A 22,935-nucleotide genomic window follows, 5' to 3' on the forward strand; every position below is an offset into this window, starting at 1 on the left:
CTCCCCACTACTGCAACTTAAGGAAAATAGGAGCAATTGTGGAAGACAAATGTTTAAAAAAGTGACACTGTCTAACCACCCAAGACCCCTGGGTAAACCTGTACAATAGGGCTGCCTGGCAGCCTGGACCAGCTGGCTGACCTATGAGAGAGAAACAGAGTTCTACCTTATGCAAGCCATTGTATTTGGAGCTAGCACTTTCCTAAACAGGGCACACAAAACCCAGATCTCTGGCTGAATTCTGTCTCCTGAGCTTCATACTTCCTAGTGGGTTTCTGCACATGGAAGCCCTGACAGGAACCTTAAGCTCAGCATTTCCAAAATGGAGCTAATCAAATCCTACTGCTCCCCTCAACAAATGACTTCTTCATCTCTCCAGAGTCCAAGTCAATGTCAAGCATCCTTGTCCCTGCAGCTTCCCTGTCACTCACTCCCCACACCCACCCCAGTCATCATTCTATTCATTCTTCCCCTTTAACTTTCTTTCACATTCATTCCCTCCTTGCCCTCCTCAATGGCACACCTGAATTCCAGCCCTTATAATCACTCATGTGAATTACCTGCACAGTTCCCTACCTGATTCCCTTCTCACCCCATCAAGACACAATTCTCACCTCCACTCAGACTCCACAAAGCCAACCTAATGATTTTTTTAAAGCATAAATTTAAAATTGTTACTCTGTGAGGTACTTTCTCACGTCAAAATATTATTATGGCTTTCTATATCGGTACCTTCTAAAGGTAAAATTTGCAAGTCTCTACTAATAAAGCACAGGAGGAAAAATAAATTGTTTGAATAGTGAATAGGTAACAGGAAACTCGCCAGTGACTATATTGAGACAGAGAGAGAAAGGAAAGAAGGCATTTGTATACCCAAAGCAAAACCGGCAGAACAGTTCAAGACCTGATTAGATCAAGCAAAGCTTGAAGATAAAAGGAATTTCCACCCCCACCAAGCCCAAACTGGTCCTGCAAGGCTTGGATGATAAGACAGCTATCACCCCAGGTCCCAGTCAACCCCGATCCCTGCCAGCAGTTAAGGGAGGAGATAATGAAGTCAGCAGAGAAGCACAAGGGAGTGTCTTTGCCTTTATATAAAGGAGCCTTCAGAATGGAACTTCTTGGGGATATTCCATCTAAATAACCATGGAACTTGAAAAGCTTCCTACCGTTCACCGTTCAGGCAATTCTATGTGTGTTTATCTGAAAATGGCGCTTCATCATTAATAAATCAGCATCCCATAACTACTCTGTCCTCAGCTTTGCTTTCCTAACAATGCCTCAAATTGGTGAACTTGTTTGTCTTTTCATCTGGCAACTACTCACAGACTTCAGGATAAAATACACGCATTAGCAGGACATACAGGGCTTTTCATAAGTCAGCGCCTGCCCTGTCCAGCCCTTCCCATGCCCCTTGCACCCACTGGGCTGTCCTGCTTCTAGCTCTAATTCTGCACCATTGCCTCTGCCTGAAAAGTCCTTTAGGGACCCAAGCCACCCACATGTTTTTCGGCAACTGGCTAACATTCACTTGGCCTTTAATAAGACTGGAGACCCAGTATCTACTACCTGCTCTGTGTGTTCTCACCGCACAACTCCATTATAAGACAGTGGCAATGAAGAACCGCCCACCCAGTGTCAGGCTTCTTCCCATGCCCCAGGTCAGGATCATCTCCTTCCCACCTCTTTTCCTAGTCACTGACGGGAGGATCATTCCTTCACAGATTTAACCAATTTCACGGTAGTGCAACTGGATGGTACCTGGCCAAGGTTCTAAGCTGTTACCTCTTCCTTCCTGCCTCGGGCTCCTTTTTTCAACACTTGCCCCTAATTTTGTTTGTTTGGGGCATGGCAATTTACCTGGTCCCGAGAAGAATCCTACTAGCAGCACAACAGCAGGATGAGCTGGGAAAAAAATAATCCATCCCATACCTAGGTAGAGCCTGCCAGAAGGCCACACCCCATTCCCCACCCCATCCTTCTGTACCCACAACACTCTGTCATCTTTTTTCCTCTGGTTCAGAAGTGCTGACATAATATTTATGTGTGTAGGATGCTGTGTGTGAAAATCATAAATTTAAACTTCTATTAGTCAAAGCAGACACATGGGACTGACTCACCTTTCTAATTCTAACAAAAATGTTGGCAGGAGACGAGTATTAACAAAGAGAGTTGAGGGCTGAGATTATTGCCCCTCCCCAGAAAAAATGTACACAGATTATAAAATGAATATCATTTTCAAGGACAGCAGGGTGCAAAGAAGATGGGTGGGGCCAGGACCTCCAATCCCAGGAAAGCTGAATTCCTGATTCTCAGCTCACCGAAAGGTTAACACACAACTGGGAGAAAAGCCTCAAAACAAGCCATCTCACATGATCACCATGGCTGCCCCCACCTTCAACTTAGGGGAGCATCTCTGCATGTCCGTTTGCTTTCTGAGAGGACTGCAGACCTAGACACACCATCATCATCTCCGTTCTTCTTCCTGCAAGTCTGGACTCAGAGAGAAAGACACATCCCCTTCATACCCACACCCCTCAGGCTCGTGCTTAGTCGTGTCCGACTCTGAGACCCCATGAACTGTAACCCAGCCAGACTCTTCTGTCCATGGGAGTCTCCAGGCCAGAATACTGGAGTGGGTTGCCATTTCCTCCTCCAGGGGATCTTTCCGACCCAGGGATCGAACCCAAGACTCCTGCATCTCCTGCATTGCAGGCAGATTCTTTTACTGCTAAGCCAGCGGGGAAGCCCTGCCCTCCTCTATCTCTCTATTTATATAGGGAGGTTTCTGTCACTCAGAAAAGAAACAAAAAACCATCTAAAAAGGAAGAAATGGTTTAGCGCAAAATTATTTGCCATAAAGGAAAGTATTAAGAATATTTGATATTCAAACCCAATACCACAGGGAACTTGTCAAGATTAAAGGTCTAAAGAAAAAGTGTCTAAATGGCACAGAGCTTCATGGAAACCAGCTGACTGTCTGGCCCTTGCATAACCTCTGTGAATAACTAATTTTCTGAAGAAGCAGTCCATCTCTGAACAGTTGTCTTTCTCCTAACTACAAAACAAAGGATTGTGTCTTTGGACATATACTTTATTTGACTCTCTCTCCCTCTTGCTTGTACATTTGAGTTGGTCCTTTTGAAATAGGGCCTGTTGTGAGTGTGCTTACCTCCATTTCTTTTTCTTGAGGTGGCACAGAGGATAAAAATGCTTTTTCAATTTTTTTTTGAGGAGATGTTTTTTCTTCATTTTCTATCTGAGATAGCAAGCACTGTAACTATTCCCTACAACTGTGTTTCTTCACACTTTTAGGTATATTGTTTTTTCCCGAGAAAAGCTGATGAAAGCTATGGATACCGGTCACTGAAAAAATGCATGCAAAATATCAAAAACAATTACAACAGTATCACTTTTCTCTTGAAGCCCATCCAAGAGTTGGGCTTGGGGTAAAGTCCCTGGGCAAGGAGTAAGAAGTCCCTATTTTACCCAAACTTTTAACTCTACCAGCCTTCTTTAGTCTTCTTTCTCTCTTCTTATTCTCCAGTCAAGTCTAGAGCTCTAGTAGCTGACAGGATGGAAAACTCAGCAAGGGAGAGAAGGAAGAGATGCATCTTAGTCCTGTATTTTACCAACTTAAACTCTGATGTTTCATTGAAGCCAAGTCTCACACCTAATATTTAGAGAGTGTGAGTACATTAAAAATCAAATTAGAGGGTAGGAAGTAGCCAGGAATCTGTGGTCCAGCCACCTCCAGGTTGAAGGAGGGGTAGCTTTTACACTTGCAGTTTTCTGGGCGAAAAGATACTCTTCAAAAATCTTTGCCAGGCCAAATCCTTGTCACCAACTGGGCTAGATTCAAATGTCATCTCCTAAGAGAACCTGTTCCTAAACAGCCTGTCTTAAGTAATCCCTTCATAGGGCTTCCCTGATAGTTCAGTTGGTAAAGAATCCACCTGCAATGCAGGAGACCCTGGTTTAATTCCTGGGTCAGGAAGATCCACTGGAGAAGGGATAGGCTACCCACTCCAGTATTCTTGGGCTTCCCTTCTGGCTCAGCTTGTAAAAAAATCTGCCTGCAATGCGGGCAGCTGGGTTCAATCCCTGGGTTGGGGAGATCCCCTGGAGAAGGGAAAGGCTACCCATTCCACTATAGTCCATGGGGTCACAAAGAGTTGGACACGACTGAGTGACTTTCACTTCACTTTCACCAAGAAAGTCATTCTTTAGCACATGGCCCTGTTCAGAGTCTTCAAAGTGCTTTTCACCACTTGAAATGATCTTTTATTGCTATTTTTTTCTTGTTAAATGTCTAACTAGAATATAAGTTATACTGCAGGAGAACTTTTTGTCTCCAACATTCTCCACTATATCTTCAGCATTCACAACAGCACTTGGAAACCAGTAAGCAAAACTTTTGAAAGAATGAATGGAACAGAACCAAATTGATGTTCAGAGATATTTTCATCTGTGAATTTTTGAATGTATACTTTTATACAAGTGGATAGCTCATTACGGATATTTGAGGATCTGTGTGCCAAACCAAACAATACCTCTGATAAAAATGTTTTTAAAATGTGTGATTACTGCTCTATTTCCACTCTGTCATTTTTCACAGATTTTAAATATTTCATAAAATATTATTGGGTCAGGGACCATGCAGGCCACCAGATGGTTCAGAATGATTTATTTCCTTGATTTCAGACTGCTGAAGAAAGATTGCAGGAAGAAAGTCAGTTCTTATCTCTAAGCTTACAGAATATGAAAGATAAAAGGGACCTTGAAGTTCATCTAGTCCAGATTCACTCTTAATTTAAAAATCCATTCTACCCACCAATGACACAGTTATCTGACCTTGACTTTAATATTTTTAGTGATGAGACACTCACTGTTTTACAAGAGAACCTTTATCACAATTGGACGGATTTTGATGAGCAAGGTCTTCCTTCTATTGATTCAAAATTTCCTTCCTGTAACTTCTGGCCCTTGGAGCAACAATGAATAAGTCTAGTTCCTGTTCAGAATGATGAATTTTGAAATATTGGAGACATCAAAATATCTCTTTTTAGTACTTACTATTTCAGAATAAATTTCCTGAATACCAATAGCTGTTCCTCACTTGTTTACCCTTTTAGACCCCTCATAGTTCAGGTGGATGATCTCTGGGCACACTGCAATTAGGAAACATGTTCTTCAGGGCAGAGAGGAATTAACTCTTATCTTTAATGATGGATTTAATTGTATTTGTGCCATAAAGCTACTAAGTTATCCACTTTTGTAAGTCAGCTATACATATAATTATGTGCTATATCATTATCAATATCAGCATCTGTTATTAATTATAAAATGCAAATTACTCTGATATAATGAACCTCTATCTCTGCTGGAAGTCTGTCTATAGAACATCTCAGAACTGATAATGTCAGCTTGCTTTTGAAAGTCTTTGATGAAAATATGAAAAATCTTTTAAAATAATATGGATCATCAATTGGCCCACGCACAATAGTGTAGCTCTTTTTAATCTTAAAATTCATGTAACAGCAATTATAGACATCCTGAAGTAAAGCACCATTAAAATACTACCAGGAAAAGTGAATTGCCTTTTTAAACCAAAAATTTTCATTAAATATTTAATTAATTGCTTCTCAACTAAGTAACAAAATTGAAGTGAATCTGTCCATATTCAGATTTTGTGGGAAGATATGGCAAATACATCCATGTTCTGTCATTCTCAAGGGTCAATATTGGTTATAATCATGTTACTAGTATTAATCACCAAAGAAGGTAGAAATTATTATATATGTAGCCCAATAATTTCCCATATTGACTTCCTACTCCTAAGAATTAACAAATGGATTAGACTAAGTTCACACTAGGAACACTGATAGGTTTAAACTCATATGTCTACATTCACATCTCTTCTGTAATCATCTGGGGCTTTTTATGGATTTTGGTTTTGGATTTTATTCTGAATTTTTTTTTTTTATCCCAGGAGGCAGCACTCCCTGGGGCTCACATTCCAATAAGTAAATGTCTGTCTATAATCATCTGTTTTGCTTTTTTTTTTTAAACCTAGTGGTGAGTTATAATGTCTTTGAATATCCACAATTATGTCTGCATTTACTATTATCTTAGAAATATTTAGCACAGCCTCCTGTTTTATGAAATCAACAAGACTTTTAACTATTGAACTTAGGTGACCATCCCTACTACAGATACCAACCAATATTCAACTTTAACCCCCCCAAAAAGATGTAGCATATCACTGAGGAACTCAAGAGACACTGAACAAATAATTCTTTGTTCAATATATCTTGTATATTCTTTTCATTCAAAGCCAAAATGCTACTAAGCATAATATGCTTCAAATGATAACATCTAAACACAATACTTCCCAGTAGTGTGGGGCATGACTACAAGTATTTTGATTATTCTTTAAAATAAACAACCTGAGTTATTCAGCTGCTTCAAAAATTCTTGGCCCCTCCAAATTCATATGTTAAGGACCTAATCCCCAGAACTTCAGAATGTGATCTTATTTGAAAATAGAGTCTCTGCAGATAGAGTTAGTTAAGATGAGGTCATAGCAGGGAAGGATGGGCCCCTGGTCCAGTGTGACTGGTGTCCTTATGAAAAAGGGAAACTTGGAGACAAATGCAAACAGGGAGACTGCCATGTAAAGATAAAGGCAGAGACGTGGGTGATGCTTCTACAAGCCAAGGAATGCCAGTGATGGACAGCAAACCACCAGAAACTGAGGGAGGGGCCCAGAACAGATGTTTCCTCACAGGCATCAGAAGGAACCGACCTTGCTGACACCTTCATCTCAGACATACAGCCTTTAGAACTGTGAGTCAATAAATACGTTTTGTTTAAGCTACTCACACTGTGGTACTTTCCTACCTTAGGAAGACTAACACAATTCTGAATCTCTTAAAAATATTTGGCACTTCTCTCTGTGGCATGTCTTCAGAGCCCAAAGAACTTTACTTTGGATATCTTAAATGTGACATAGCCTTGTCCTCTCAGATGAATTTTTTAACAGCCAAAAGTTACTCATATTTAAGATATGTATGAGATGAAGCACTTGTATGGGTAATCCAGCATCTTTTTCAAATTTATTAATTTAAACTATAATAAAACTGATTTTCTCTTTGTGTATCTTTACAACTGACTTTAGCAGATGGCCTAAAAGGTGTTTGGAACAATAATAGTATTTCCAGGGAAAAACAGATATGTGTTGTGTGTATATATCATATTATGAATGGTGTCAATTTTATTTTTATGTTAAGATGATTTGTGGTACCCAGATGCTTGACTCGTGAGGTATCTGGGAAATGATCCCAGCCCATCAGCTGGAGCAGCTTCCTGGCATCTGATTTACATTTTGAGCCTCTATTCTAGATCAAGACTATAAAACCTCCTGTAAAGATGTTTATATCTGTGTGGTCCTACATAGGAACTGCTAGTCCCAAGTAGCTGTGGAGCACTTAAAATGTGGCTAATGCAACTGAGCAAATGCAATTTTTATTTGGTTTAATTTTAATTGAAATAAGAACATGTAGCTATTGGCTGGTAAAGAATCCACCTGCAATGCAGGAGACCTGGGTTTGATTCCTGGGTCGGGAAGATCCCCTGGAGAAGGAATAGACTATCCACTCCAGTATCCTTGGGCTTCCCAGGTGGCTCAGATGGTAAAGAATCCACCTGCAATGTGGGAGACCTGGGTTCAATCCCTAGGTTGGGAACATCCCCTGGAGGAGCGCATGAAAGCCCACTCCAGTATTCTTGCCTGGAGAATCCCCATGGACAAGGAGCCTGGCGGGCTACAGTCCATGGGGTCTCAAAGAGTCAGACATGACTGAGAGACTAAGCACAGCACAGCTATCCTCAGCACAGCACAACTATACTGGAATGATGTAGTTCTAGATTTTAACTTGAAAATAAGATTCCCCTAACGAAGTTTGAAAGTCACCATTAAAAATGAAGGAATAAGAACAATTCTGCTAACAAATGAATAACTGATGATTCCAATAAATTCTCCCAGAAAACATAACTATGAAAGTTTCTTGGCCACTTGACAACTGATTTGAATCCTAGTGAGCATCTGTCATTAAACCAGCTAAAACTAACATCACTGATCATTAACCAGCAGGGGGACCTGAAGACTTGAGGACAGCATTTTCTCTGGGGAGTGGAGAGAAACACACAATTGGTGTGTGTGTGTGTGTGTGTGTGTGTGTGTATGTGTGTTTTGTCATTTTGTTTTGTTTTGTTTGTTTTCTTCCTCTCCCCTACTCCCATGTTTTAGAATATACGGAAGCCCTAAATACCTATTCTGCTCAGGAACTCCAAACCTTGTCTTCCTGAAAATCCAGAGTTAGTCACACACTCTGCATGTCTATTTTAAAAGCACCCTTAGGAGACAGCAATGGAGCTTGGTTCTAGATAACACAGTTCAAACTCCAATTAATTCTAAAACCTAATCTTTCCCAATTTTCTCTGTTAAAATGTGATCAGTATTCAGACTTTTATATTTATTTTTAGCTTGGTTCCCTTTCTTCACATTTCAGAGGAAAAATATTTCAAGTTCTTCATATTTAGATAGAGGAGGAAAACTGCATTGGCCTGTTGTTGGTTCTTCACTTCCATGATAAGTGAATGACACATGGCCTTACCTCTTGATAGAGGTCACTGAGATCTTCCTGGTGGGCCTGTTTGGAACATCCTGGGAATTCCCTAACACAACAGGAATCCGGGGGCCAGTCCATCTCTGTCATTTCCAGCCAGTCGGTGAAATAGACAACTCCACAGCACTTGAACTGCAAAAGAATGACTGGTCAGGCTCAGAAACAACAAAAATATTTTCTTAACTTTTGGGAGATTAAACGTTAGATTTCTCAAATTTTTGCACCCAGAGCTAAAGTCACTTCTGTCATCAAGTAATGATATGTGCACATTCTATGCTGACAACAGAAATGTAGGAGAGGACTTCATAATGGAACAATTCGGAACAATAATGCCCATAATGCACGAAGACAGATCAGGCATGACTGAGACTCACTCCCCAAGTGTAAGCTCCTCTACAAGTGATCATGGAGCGATAGTATTAATATGCATACTAACAAAACAAATAGCTGAAATCATGCATTTAACATTAAGCGTCTAGCTACTAGGGAATAGTTGATCAATCTGTTTGCATATTGCCTAGTTACCGACTTAACTGCTTCATAAATTCAAATATTATACTAAATGTTTCTGCAATCTCTGTAGAAAGATTTTTGGCCAACAGCCCGCATCACAAATATTACCCAACTTGAGTTCATTAACCACTAAATTTCCAAAAATTTCTGAGATATAAACATAGGTTTGGCCGACAAATTTTTATTCAACTGAGTGAGAATCTTGAAAAAAGCTGTCATACCCTATCACCATAATCTCAGAAAAAATGATGTGCTTTTAGCTTGAATAAAGTTGGGTTTAAGACAAACTAAATTGTCTTTTTTTTTTTTTTTAAGTCTCATTTCACCAAGTATTAACAAAAACTTTCTCTGGCCAAGGTTTAGAAACACTGCTTAAGGACTGCTTAATTTAGATTAGATTCAGAGTAATTAACTATGAAAACTTTCTGCCCTTGGGTAGAGGAGGATTACTCTTCCATACAGTCAGAAAGAAAGACTATACATGAGCAGTCACTGAGAAGAATTCTGCCAAGAGCGGCTGGCTTTGAAAATCATGTGGGCCAACTGATCAATCTGTGTTCAGGATTAACTCTGCATCATAAAATATCACAACCCACCATTTCAAAATTTATCTAAAACAAACTTTAAAGAATTCTGAACTTCTTTTGTGAAATGAAACAAGAGATGATTTAACATGTTTTCAGTTGTTTAAACATCTATTTTGAAAGAGAAAAAAAATCATCTTGAATACTATAAATGATGAATCACTGATGCTATGAGTAATATTAAATTTTCCAAGAAACTTGAGAAATAATTTTAGTATTTTCCTTTTATATATTTTTGTCTAAAAGATACAATTATACCACAAATATCACAAATTAAGGCAAACATAGTTTAATACCATATATTTCACCTGTCATTAAGTATCCATAAAAACACACACATAGTAGAAATGACCACTTTCTCAAAATCATAAACTACTACATTTCCAGGTTAGTCTTTTTACATCCCTGCATGCAGAGGAAACCTACTTCTCATTTCCTAACATCGTGTGTTTTTCTGTGTGATGACAGGAGGACAGTTCTGGGAACACTCTGACTCCATCCACAATAGAACAGTCCATTTATCTGGCCTTGTCACGAAGTGAGGGGCTGCACAGAAATGACTTTTCCAAATAATTTAAGCATTTCACGTTCTGGACCAAACACTCTTTTATTTTAATAAGTCACTGAGATATTGTTTCTTTTTACATAATTGTTTTTCTTCATCAATAGAAGATACTGAATTGATACTGAAATTCTTCCTGAGAACTCCCTTATGACACAAACCCATTCTTAAGCCATACATCACTATGGACTACATCTCCTTAGACTATTCCTGCCTCCTGTAGAGTCACATTGTGAGATGGAATCACTCCTCTAACATGTTGTCAACTGGAAAATCCCACCACCATTTCACATAAGCAGAACCATGGTCTCTGATGAACAGGTCAAGTAAGTTACCAAGATCACCAATCAGTAAGTGATGGAGCCTATTCATTCCCAAGCCTGTACTCCCACCTCTATGTTAAAAAAAAAAAATAGATTTTTAGCATCAGTTTTTTTAAAAAGTATTGAATAAACATCACTAGATCTCAAGTGAGTGTCCACTAAAGTGAGATGCATGCCTAAACCACACTGAATGAAAAGTCAGGAAAACTGCTGCCTGACAAGGTTGCTGTCAGCTCTACAATTTATTTTGGGAGAAGAGTGTTATCAGCTGAACTGTGTCCTCCCGACCCTACCAGCAAAATTCATGGGGTGAGGTTCTAACCTCCAGAATGTGACCATATTTGGGAAGAAATATCTTTACAGAAGTAATTTAATTAATCTAAGGTCACAAGGGTGGGACCTAGTCCCATATGCTGCTGTTTAGTCGCTCAGATGTGTCTGACTCTTTGTAACTCCATGGACTATAGCCCACCAGGCTCCTCTGTCCATGGGATTCTTCAGGCAAGAATACTGGAGTGGGTTGAAATTTCCTTCTCCGGGAATCCCATAGGACTGATGTCTTTATAAGAAGGGGAAATTTAAATACAGAGGGAAGATGACACAAAAGAAGACACAGGGAGATGACTTTGGCCATCTGCAAGCCCAGGACAGAGGTCTCAGAAAAAAAGCAATCCTGCTGATGCCTTGATCTCAGACTTCCAGCCTCCAGAATTGTGAGACAATACATTTCTGATGTTTAAGCCACCCAGTCTGTGGTACTTTGTTATGGATGCAGCTCTAGCAAATTAATACAAGGGCCTTTCAAAAACTCTTCCAGGAGGCCCTGAGGTTTTCCCCACCTCCTTTTGGGTGAAATAGGCCTACGAGATGGAGGAGAGAACTTAATATACAACAAATCCAAAAACAGGAGTGCTACTGTTTGCAGTGCTATACCGTCTACCTAAGTTGGATCCCTCTTTGTACCATTAGGGAGGAAAAAAAAAAAACACCTCATTTTATTTTTTGACTTGGAATATCATGGTCTACATCACAAATCTCAGAAAATAAAGAGCTCTGGGAAGCTCCCATTCAGGGCAGTAGCTGAACACAGCTTACTATAAATTCCCCACATGCTTCATTTATTTTCCCTTCACATTGCTTTTAATACAGAGGAAAAGTAAACAAACAAAGTCAGGAAGCATTTAAATAAACAGGAAATCTGTGCTGCAATGATAATTTTCACCATCTCAACAACTGCAACACAAAGAGCCAGATTTGGAGTTTACCCTGGTCTTGAACCTCTGCACGTATCCAAGACAGAGTGACTGAGCAGATAGCAGAACACCTATTGTGCAAGACACTGATCCTCAAACACTCGGAGCCCAGGGTAAATGACATGAACAGAAAGAGATATACTTGGTCACCTGAGAATCTCACTCCAATCACGGGGAAACTGCTTGGGAGAAGAACTTTGCTTGAATCAATGGTTAAAGTAACCAGATTTTAATCAACTAAATATAGTCCCTCTTTGAGAAGATAATGGGATGAGGTGCTATATGCAAGGTAAGTACAAAAACCTAAAAGCACCTAACTTTGTAATGTTATGTTAACAATCATAAGCTAAATGAGATCAAACTCAGGATCCCATTTAATTTTTTCAACACCCAGAAGAGACAGGTGCTTTTATTATCCCCATTTTGCAGATGAGGAGACTGAGGCTTAAAGAAGTTAAGAAAATTAGAGAAGCTCATGTAATAGTAAGCAGCAGAGCTAGAATTTGAAGGAAGGTCTTTCTTTCTAAAAAGCTATGCTTTTAATGATATACTGAGTCCTAATTCCCCAATGAGACCCATTATTTTAAATTTCTTAATGGTGTTTAAATTATAGAGAGCTCTAAAAATAATGAAAAATGATCCATTCAAATACAGCTTGGGTAGTTATCAAGGAATTCTCATTAAAAAGGGAAAATTTACAGTAGTTTAGCAAAAGAGCTTTAAAAAACTCTAAAGTATACGTGAACCATGTGAAATGAAGGGGAAATGATGTATATGGGAAGAAAAGCAGGGCATAGAGCTACTTCAAGTATTTCTTGATAAAGAACTACACCAGTGGTAACTAAATCATGGGCTTAACTGTTCAACACAGAGAAAATGACCAAAGCCAAAGCTCTGCACACTCATGAACATGTGCCATTTATTCCATAACCTCTACCTTAGAAAATGTAGCACTTACCTCTCTCTGAAAAAAATTCCAAGCATGAGTAAGCCACCGGTATCTCGGTAAGCCATAATTTGTCATTCTGGCTTTCAAAGTGACCATGTCTGACCACTGAACTGGAACCTAGAAATTAAAAGAAACAAAATATCAACAACTGTAACATTCAAACAGCCACATTCAGACACATATGTGTTTACATATTCACAAACACAATCACTCATAGACTCATCCACATATACTTACTTGGAATATACTGCAGTTGACAGATACTATCTTAAATTTACATTTGTTTGTGGTTTAAATTAACTCAGGGTTATTAAATACTTAGTGAATAAGCTCTACATGTGCTAAATGAGGAGTTACTTCATACTAAGCAAAATAATGTGAAATCACTTAATGCCAATATCAAGTTTAAGGAAATCACAAACAAATAAGCTATGTGTTCTATGGGCTTCCCTGATGGTACAAACAGTAAAGAATCTGCCTGCAATGTGTTCTATAGATACACCTGAAGAGCTCCTAAAAATAAATGATCCTGCTGAAAAATGCCCTTTGATTTGAGTACATAATGCTATGAAATTGTTCTTTGAAGTGATTACAGATTATGATACTAAAATCAACAGAGAAGAATTAAGAAGAGAAAGAGTTAAGTTCAAGTCAAGCCTCATTCTAGAATAACCTTGTAAATATATTTTCAAGAATTGGATTTTAGAGGCAATTGACAGAGTTTAATCACAACAGAGCTTCAGGTACACAACACAACAGCTGGCAAGAAATCAAGTTTCAGCATATCATGCTGTGATTTTCTTATAGCTGGAATTTGATTTATTAAAACATTGTTTTGAATTTTTATATCTGTCATGAGAGACATTAATCTATAGTTTTCTTTTAATCTCTTTATCTAGTTTTTGGCATCATGATAATGCTGGCTACATAGAATGAGTTGGAAGGTATTCCCTCCTCTTCAACCTTTTTGGAAGGGTTTGTATAGATTTATCTACAGTGCCACAGGAGAAATGGGGTCGCACAAATCGTAGTCTCGCCACACCTGTGGTATTAAGGTAACTCTTAGGAGACTAGACAGACGTCCACATCTGATCTATGGGGCAATATGAACTGGGCTTAGCTGAGCAAATGTGACACTAATTCAAGATTCATATCTTTTTGAAATCTTATTTTTAACAATAGTAATAGCAACAGTAGTTTAAAAATTCCTGGCCACAAAAAATCTTCATTTTGTTCCTTTGTTAATTTTCATTTTTATTACTTGGAAATGCACAATACAAAAGAAAACACCCCAACATCTAGGTACACAACTTTGTTCCCTAAATAATAAGCTGATTGGGTATTCTTTGTGTTCATATGGTTTCAACAAAGTTCAGAGAACTAACCAAAGTTCAAGCTACTTCCTATAAATTCTTATTATCTCATATCCTTTGAACATAAAATAAATGGAAGTGAAATAAATTCTCTAGAAATGTATAATCTGAAGCAGTTAATATTATTGACAGATTTTATCTAGAGAAGGAATGATGAATGGGAAGTGAATATGTATAAAAAACAGAAATAATGGGGAAATAGGCTGTCTGACCCCAAATATCTTGATTTGGTTATTGCTATTGTTCAGTCACTAAGTTGTGTCTGACTCTTTGCAACCCCATGGATTCCAGCATGCCAGGCTTCCCTGTCCTTCATTACCTCCCAGAGTTTGCTCAAAGTCGTGTTCATTGTGTCGATGATGCCATTCAACCATCTCATCCTCTATTGCCCCCCTTCTCCTCTCGCCCTCAGTCTTTCCCAGGATCAGGATCTTTTTGGTTATTAGATCTGGTTATTAGAACAGTCTTATTTTTAATTTATTTTCCAAAATAAATATAAGTTGTTTCCCTCTTGTGACCACAATCCATCTGAGACTAAATATAGCAAGAAACAGAGGAGGTCATTGAGGTTCTGGCACAAAATACAGTGATCTGGCCATGAAGGAAAACACACACGTATATTGGCTTCTTGCGTGGAACAGCTAAGAGCACAAAGCCCATTCTATGTAAAGGCTGGGTTCTGCAAAATTTGGCAGCTAATAAACCTTAATGGCACTTTTCATTCACACTGCTATTAGTGCAAAAGCAATAAAAAAAATTCTGACAAACTTTTTTCCTAAAGGACTACTTTCCACATTTCTCTTTTAAACAGCCCTTATTTTATCCTGGTGACTTAATGGAGGGGGGAGGAGATTTACACAAGCAAAACAGTGATGTATGCTTCAGCTGGCACAGCAGTGTACACCCATGCAGCACCACTGTGATACTAAGAAAATATTTGCCAATGACCCCTTCGTAGAATAGGAGAAAGTACCTAAAATACATACATTCCTGTCTCCTCAAGTTCCTTAGAACTACATTAGAGTCCAAAGATTTCCTTTCAAATACTTAAATTAATTCATTTCAAACTCATTATAACTTAGGAAATTAATCAAATATTAATATGACATACACACTATACAAACCATTTTTAAAATCCACTAGAAAGTAAACTCACTTTGAAAACCTTTTAATTACCAAAAAAGAACAAAAATGTTGAAATGAGGCCATCGAGAATTATATAGTTAAGTTCAGTCACTCAGTCGTGTCCGACTCTGCAACCCCATGGACCGCAGCACACCAGGCTTCCCTGTCCATCACCAACTTCTGGAGCTTGCTCAAAGTTATGTCCATCGAGTTGGTGATGCCATCCAACCATCTCATCCTCTGTCCTCCCCTTCTCCTCCTGCCTTCAATCTTTCCCAGCACCAATTTACTGTATAATTACTGTATAATTTATGAGAATTATATAATTTACTATCTATTCTTAAATGTTAAGGAGATCCATGTGTTTTTTGAAATCAGAAACAATTAATGACACCAAAACTGAGTCCCTGGACCCAATTACCACTTCACTTACTTAACAAACCTAGTTTCTAGGGATAGTGTGAAAATATGATTTTCAAAGACAGCAAGAGCCTTTCTATTTTAATGGGACATTTTGTTTTGAAGATAGTGTTTAACTTTATATTAAACTAGCTAGAACCTGCCCTGACTTTTCAATTTTTAACAGAGAAGAAAATAACCATAAATTCCCTCTTCTTCCTGAGAGTTGTCACATATTGAAAGCGTGAGTATTTTCAGAGGGGTTCAGAGGTGTGGCAGTGCCAAAGGGCAGCCTACGTGTAAGCTGAATTATGTAGAGTAGCCACTAGGCTGTAATTATCACTTAGTATTAAAACAGAGTCACAGTACAGTTGCAGATTCAACATAGAACCTTTAAAAACTGCATCAGCACCAGAAATGTCTTCAATTTTCTAACACAGCTCCCAAAACGCCTCTCAGAAACGTAAAAGAATTTTCTCTTCTCAAGAGCTCTTAGGGGCTTCCCTGATGATCTGGAGGTTAAGACTCCACGCTTCCACTGCAGTGGGCAAGGGTTTGATCCCTGGTCAAGGAACTAAGAGCTCATATGCCACGCAGACAAATAAATACATAGTAAAAAATCAAACAAACAAACAAAAAGAGCACTCTTAAGTTTTGAAATGTTGAGGACTCATCTGGAGAACTTGCCACAAATACGAATACCCAGTCCCCGCCTTTCCCTCTATTCCAATTTAGCAGGTCTGGCCTACAGACTTATACTGTGCATTTTAAAGAATCACTCTGATGGACTCATGCTATACACAACCCAAAGACTACATGTTGAAAAAAGCATCATCTTCCTGAAATAGAATTCTTCTATGAGGCTCAGAGTAGGCAGCCTTCACAGACATACAAAGGTGCTCAACCTCACTGATAATCAATGCACCAATTTTTACCAATGGAGTGAGCAAACATTAAAGAAGTAATAATGCCCAGTGGAGCAAAGGTGTGAGTGGTAAACCAAACATGGCTGGTAAAACCTTAAGGTTAAGAAACTCATTCTCATTCATTCTAACGCACACTTCTTAATTTGGAAGAAGACAGTTCAGCTTGCTGTAAACAGAAGGGCATGTTTCCTAGACATCATCCTACAGCTGAAGTCAGCATTTTACAAGGTTTTCAAGTAGCTTTTCAAGATTTCTTAAGACCTGTTGCAAATGTGAACATTTCCTATTATTCACTCAGAACTTCATAAAATTGTTCAAGAACATATATTATTTTGGTTTATTATATCCATATCTAAGCAATCTTTGGAATTAAAGACATGTATTGGAGTAGAGGAAATGAAATATTACAAATTACACTTTGGAACTAACTGTGATGTAGAGACAGGAGAGAAAACATTACATTTTAGAAGTATTGGGAGTATGCATTGTGACAGAAAGCATAAACATTCAAATTAATAACCATGTGCCTAACAAACCCAGAGTATCTGATTTAAAAGGCTGAACAAATACTGTTTCAGAGTGTGGTTATATTCCATTTTGAACTCACCATTATTTCTTGTTCATATGTCCAAACACCACAAGCCAGTTCTACACAGAAAATGACAAGTAAACTTCCAAAATACTGTAGGAGAACAGAAAATGAATGCTGTTAGGATAGAATCAAAGTAAAATACAGTCATCAGAGACAAGCTAAGTATTATTCAGTGTTGTTCACCCAAAGAACAAGAAACCAGAGACACATATTCAAGAAGCTCCCTCCCTAGGGAGCAGATGGGGAAAATTTCAGCAAATTTTGAGGCATCGGCAGACAACATTCAATACTTACCTAAGTGGGTCGTTTGGATAGTACTCCATTTATCAAATGCTTTTATAATTAATTCTCTCAACAGATAACACTACCTTATTTTACAAATGAAGAAATTAATGAGAAAAGTATACAATATGACTTGCTCAAGAACATGCATAATAAATTTTAGAGACCTAGACCACCGCAGCATGTTCTATGTGCTGTTCCTTGCCACTTCTCCAGTCATGCAGGTCACTTTACAAAAGTAAATAGTAAAAGGGCGAGAAAGAATGGGCTTTCTGAAAGTTCACTAATTCCAGCAGAATTAAAACAATTCCAATGGACTTTCCTAGTGGCACAGTGGATAAGGATCCGCCTGCCACTGCAGGGGACATGGGTTCAATCCCTGGTCTGGGATGATTCCACATGCCAAGGAGCACCTAAGCCCATGTGCCCCAACTACTGAGTTCAAGCTCCAAAGCCTGAAAGCCACAACTACTGAGCCTGTGTGCTGCAACTACCGAAGCCCACATACCCTACAGCCAGCAAGCCACAACTGCTGAGCCCACGTACTGCAACCACAGAAGCTCGTGCGCCTAGAGTTTGTGCTCTGCAACCACAGAAGCCAGGCCAGTCATGGAAAATGTGTCTTCTCTGGTGCCAAAAAGGTTGGGGACCATTGCTATACAAAAGATAAAGTAATATTTTCTTAAAGAGATTCCATTTTATAAGTCTTTTTATTTTCAGCCTATGTAGTATTTCTGGTCAGTTTCAATCCACTCAGATCTCATTTCCAAGTACTGCCTTCCTTTGAAGATTTTAGCCTTAATTAGAAGAAAATTCGTGAACACAGTACTCCAAGTGAGTTTTTCTCCAAATTCACCTTAATACTTAAGAAATGTCTAGATATGAACAATACCATATCTGCACTTTATATTACAAAACAACAACAACAACAAATGTTCCATAACTATACACTAGGTAAATGTTCTTATCTTTAATAAGACCCTAGGAGAAAGTGAGACTCCAGAAAAAAAAAAATTACACTATGATATACTTTTGCTTTCTCAGATCTCCAGCCTAAGTTTTGTCCAAAACTGACTTCCGGTTAGATAAAGGAGGAGAAAAAATCATCCTCATATTGATCATCGCACAGAGAATCACTCAGTCACTTTTAGTTTAAGGGCTGGATCTAAGAGCAGCATTTATAAAACCTGGTGTTAATCCATAGTTTACACAGAACAAAACCAGCAAAGAATTCAGCAACAGCTCCCGCTGAGCTTTGTTATGGTAGGAAGTGTACATGCGTATCACATTTCACTACAAAACCGTCTGTTGTCCTCAACATTATTGGAACATTAGTGGATCTCTCCTAATGATGTCAACCTGTGTCTCTCCAGCTCTTACTCTCCCCCACACACATGGTGTGCTGAGATGATCTGTACCAATCACATTGCTTCCTTGGTGGCTCAGACAGTAAAGAATCTGCCTGAGATGTGGGAGACCTGGGTTCAGTCCCTGGGTCTAGAGGATCCCCTGGAGAAGGACATGGCAATCCACTCTATTATTTTTGCCTGGAAAAGCCCCATGGACAGAGGAACCTGGAGAACTACAGTCCATGGAGTCACAAAGAGCTGGACACGACTAAGCGACTAAGCCCACAATCGCATTTGCAGAGCAACTCTTGCCCTCTTCCTCCACAAATGCTGTCCTAGAACGGTGGAAAAAGCTCTGAATTTGGAGTCAGCTGATAGCAGTTCAAACTCAGCTCTGAAACACTCTAATCTCTGGAAAATCATTCAACTGCCCTGAGTTCAGTCTGCTCATCTGTCTGATGAAGATAAAAAGAAAGTCTTCTTCACTGTTATGATCTTATTTGACACATGGGAAAGTGGTTGGGAAATTTTAAAATTTTGAGTTTGTAAAGCATTATACAAATGCTATTCTGAAGTAGGTTTTGAAATACAATCTCATATGGACTTGTCCTTTCCTCCTGGATTTGCCGTTAATTCCCTGCAGTGTATGGCAGTTTCTTCCTCATCATTGTTTTCCAGGATTTCATCTCTTGTTCTTTATCATTTTATGTTTCTCCTCCCCCTTGTGTAGCAGAGCTCCTGTACATCAGCTCTCAGCGGCTTCTGCTTTTAAACCAGTTGGCTGCCTCACCCACAAGTCACTGTGCTCACTAAACTGCCAGACCATCGGTTCTGGCTGGCAGGGATCTTGTTCATAAACATTATTTTATCCTCAGTGCCTAAGGAGCACCTGTCACACAGCAGGTATTTAATAAATGTCAGTGGGAATAATGATCAGCTTACTAACTGAAAAAAAAAAAAATTCAGATTTCCTTAAATTTCTCTGGCTAATTTAAGCTCTGAGTTTCTTGCTAATATTTGACTCCCCTTGACTTCTGCTTACACATTTCTATTCTAAATATTGCCTCTCTGTAGTAAACTTGTCTTTTTGGAGGATTAGCTTATGATAGTTCAGTACACCTTTAAACATTTAAGACAATTTACATAGTTAAAGAAAAGGAACCATATGCAGACTCTCTTCATCTTTCCTGAGCTTCTATCAACTGGATATTTTAAATAAATAAAGTCTGAAGAAGTGTATTTATACAAGGGACTTAGAATACAATTATTTGCTTTAACAAACTATTTTATTTGCTTTAAAAATGATTTGATATGACTTTCTTAAAAGAGCTAAGTTCTACTGCAAGCTAAAATTGTGTTCTATGAATAAGTTTTATCCCTAAACATATATTCATGAAAAACTGCATCAAGTAAAGCAAGCTAATAATAAGATACACCTTCAAAATTATGCAATTAATTAATGATTTTTTTTCACTAAATCTCTGAAGCTGAGACTAACTACCTTTCAATTAAAAAATAAGCATCCTCAACTGAGTTAGATAATAGAAGATTAGGTAAAACACTGTAGGTGAAATTGCTTTGTTGACTTTTTTCAACTATACAAATGTAAGAACATGAGCTTCGAGATAAAATAGACTGGCTTCAGATTCTGGCTCTTTTACATACCAGTTGGTTGACCTTGGGCAAACCACTAAGCCTCAATTTCCTCATCTGGAAAATGAGAATATTAAAATTACCTTGCAGTACTGCACTAAGGATTTGGCCAGGTAAAGAACTGTCCCATAGGAATCATTACCTAAAGGGTAGCTATTATTAACCATACCCTGGTATCTATTAGAAAATAAACTCCAGGAGTACAAGAAGTACCATTATATTTTAAATATTTAACACACTGCCTGGCACAGAACACTTACTCCATGAATATTTCTTTAATAGATGTAACTATGATTGGAGGATGACAGCAAGTAAAACTGCTCGTTTCATCCTAAAGACAACCAGCCACTTCCACTAGAGAACAGCTAATCCCCCAAGTTATTTGGTGAAATCTTTAGCAAAAATCCCTGTCCACTGAGAATATAGCTGGTATTTTTCAAAACATCTTTATTAGGAAACTAAAGAAGGAAGGGTGTGGAGGGTGGGGAACTCGACTTCTTTTTTCAAAATACTGAAATCAATTCTTCTGTTATTTTAAGCAAAGCTTGGCCACAGAAGGGCAAGAATGGCACAGTTTACTAGTCCCTCTGTCCCCTGGAAGTATTTGAGGAGGAAGGTAAAGGCATGGAATCCTGCCTTCCTATTTAACCCTTCATGACTTGTAAATAAACACGTCCTCCAAGAGAAATAAAGGGGATTCATTTCCCTTATTAAAGATTATTTCATCTTATTATATGTGTACAGACAAGAGAGTAAAAGCTCAAGGAGGTCTTTTCTTAAACAAATATTGATTTATAAAAATAAGCTGGTCCCCTGACACTTACCCCACTCCCCAGAACTTCCCCCTAAAGAAAGTAGGTTAAATACACGCCTTTATCCCTTTTCCCTCTTGAAACTTCACCCAGAGATAAAGGAAAAGAAGACAATAGCAAGCATATTTTAGAAGGTACAAAGCAAATAGATGAACAGCAAGTTTCTCAGCAGTCCCCAAAGCTGAATGCTTAATCGGCAGTGGAGAAAGCTGATAATAACCTGATTCATATACAGAGGCCCCCAGATGCTCAGGTACTGGCAGCCCTGGTATGGGCATCCACCTGTGGAAGTGGATGAAGGTAGAGCTAAAAAGAGGATGATGTGTTGAAAACTTGTTTAGGAAGAAATTAGAGCCCTCTGGTCCCCTTCTCTACTATGTAGCTGAGTGACTACCCACCCCTACCAGTACAGAAGTTAAAAGATGGGGTGTTATTCTGTGGAATCAGTAAAACAGAGTCTCAAAACTGGGGACACTAGGTATAGTCGAGGATAAAGGAGAATACTAGAAACAGAATAGTTCATATTTAAATACTTTTCCCACAAAGGTTCAAAACCAAAATAGCACTGGACTTCTCAGTAAAATATTGGAAGCCCGAGGCAGCAGAAGAATGTCTTCAAAATTCAGAGGGAAAAATTAATTCCAACCTATAATTCTATAGCCATCAGAATTAACACATAAGGGTAGCAACATGGATGGACATGAAGATTATTGTACTAAGTGAAGTAAGTCGGACAGAGAAAGACATATATGTTACCATTCATATGCAGAATCTAATTTTTAACAATGACATAAACGAACTTATTTACTAAACAAAAACAGACTTACAGATATTGAAAACAAACTTACAGTTACCAAAGGGAAAGCATGGGGAGGAAGGATAAATCAGGAGCTTGGGATTAATACACACATACTACTAAATACAATAGATAACCAACAAGGACCTACTACACAGGGAACTCTACTCAATATTCTGTGATAACCAACATGAGAAAAGAATCTAAAAAAGAATGAATATATGTATATGTATAACTGAATCACACTTTGTTGTGCATCTGAAACAAACACAACATTGTAAATCAACTATACTCCAACAAAAACAATTTTTTTTTTAAAAAAAAGAACATGTAAGGGTATATAAAGCCATTTTTTAGGCAGGCAGTTTTTTAAAAACTGTATTTCCTATGTATGTTTTTTCAGGAAACTACTGGAAGGTATGCTCCCTAAAATGAGAGACTAAACAGAGCAGGACAATGACCTGGATTCCAGGAAACAAGGGATCTAAAACAAAAGCGAGGCAAAGGAAATCTCAGAATGGTGGTCAAGGGATATCCCATGACGGCAATAGCTCCAACAGTCTAGACTGGGTCTAAGACACACTGAGATTTATTTAAAAAGAATCATCGATAGAATACCCCAAATATTTGAATATACAAGGAGAAAACATACACCAGAAGTTGAGTTAGAAATAATAATACATGAAAAACAAGGAGAATTATTAATTCCCCCCCAAAATCCAAAGTATTATTCCAGAAAGAAAAGGTAAACCCA

General features: G+C 38.4%; 1 protein-coding gene across 2 annotated transcripts in view; it reads right to left on the reverse strand.

Moving 5' to 3' along the window:
• The window catches only part of TSPAN12 (tetraspanin 12), a 65,757-nt gene that overhangs the window by 9,382 nt on the left and 33,440 nt on the right, over positions 1–22,935 (reverse strand). For both annotated transcript variants that reach the window (XM_055590777.1, XM_055590778.1), the window contains exons 5-7: positions 17,305–17,379; positions 12,884–12,991; positions 8,679–8,822 (exon numbers count right to left, since the gene is read on the reverse strand). In XM_055590777.1, coding sequence (XP_055446752.1) covers positions 8,679–8,822; positions 12,884–12,991; positions 17,305–17,379 — 327 coding nt within the window. The remainder of the gene's footprint in view (positions 1–8,678; positions 8,823–12,883; positions 12,992–17,304; positions 17,380–22,935) is intronic.

The sequence above is a fragment of the Bubalus kerabau genome, chromosome 8, assembly GCF_029407905.1.
Source record: "Bubalus kerabau isolate K-KA32 ecotype Philippines breed swamp buffalo chromosome 8, PCC_UOA_SB_1v2, whole genome shotgun sequence".
NCBI classification, from domain to species: Eukaryota; Metazoa; Chordata; class Mammalia; order Artiodactyla; family Bovidae; genus Bubalus; species Bubalus kerabau.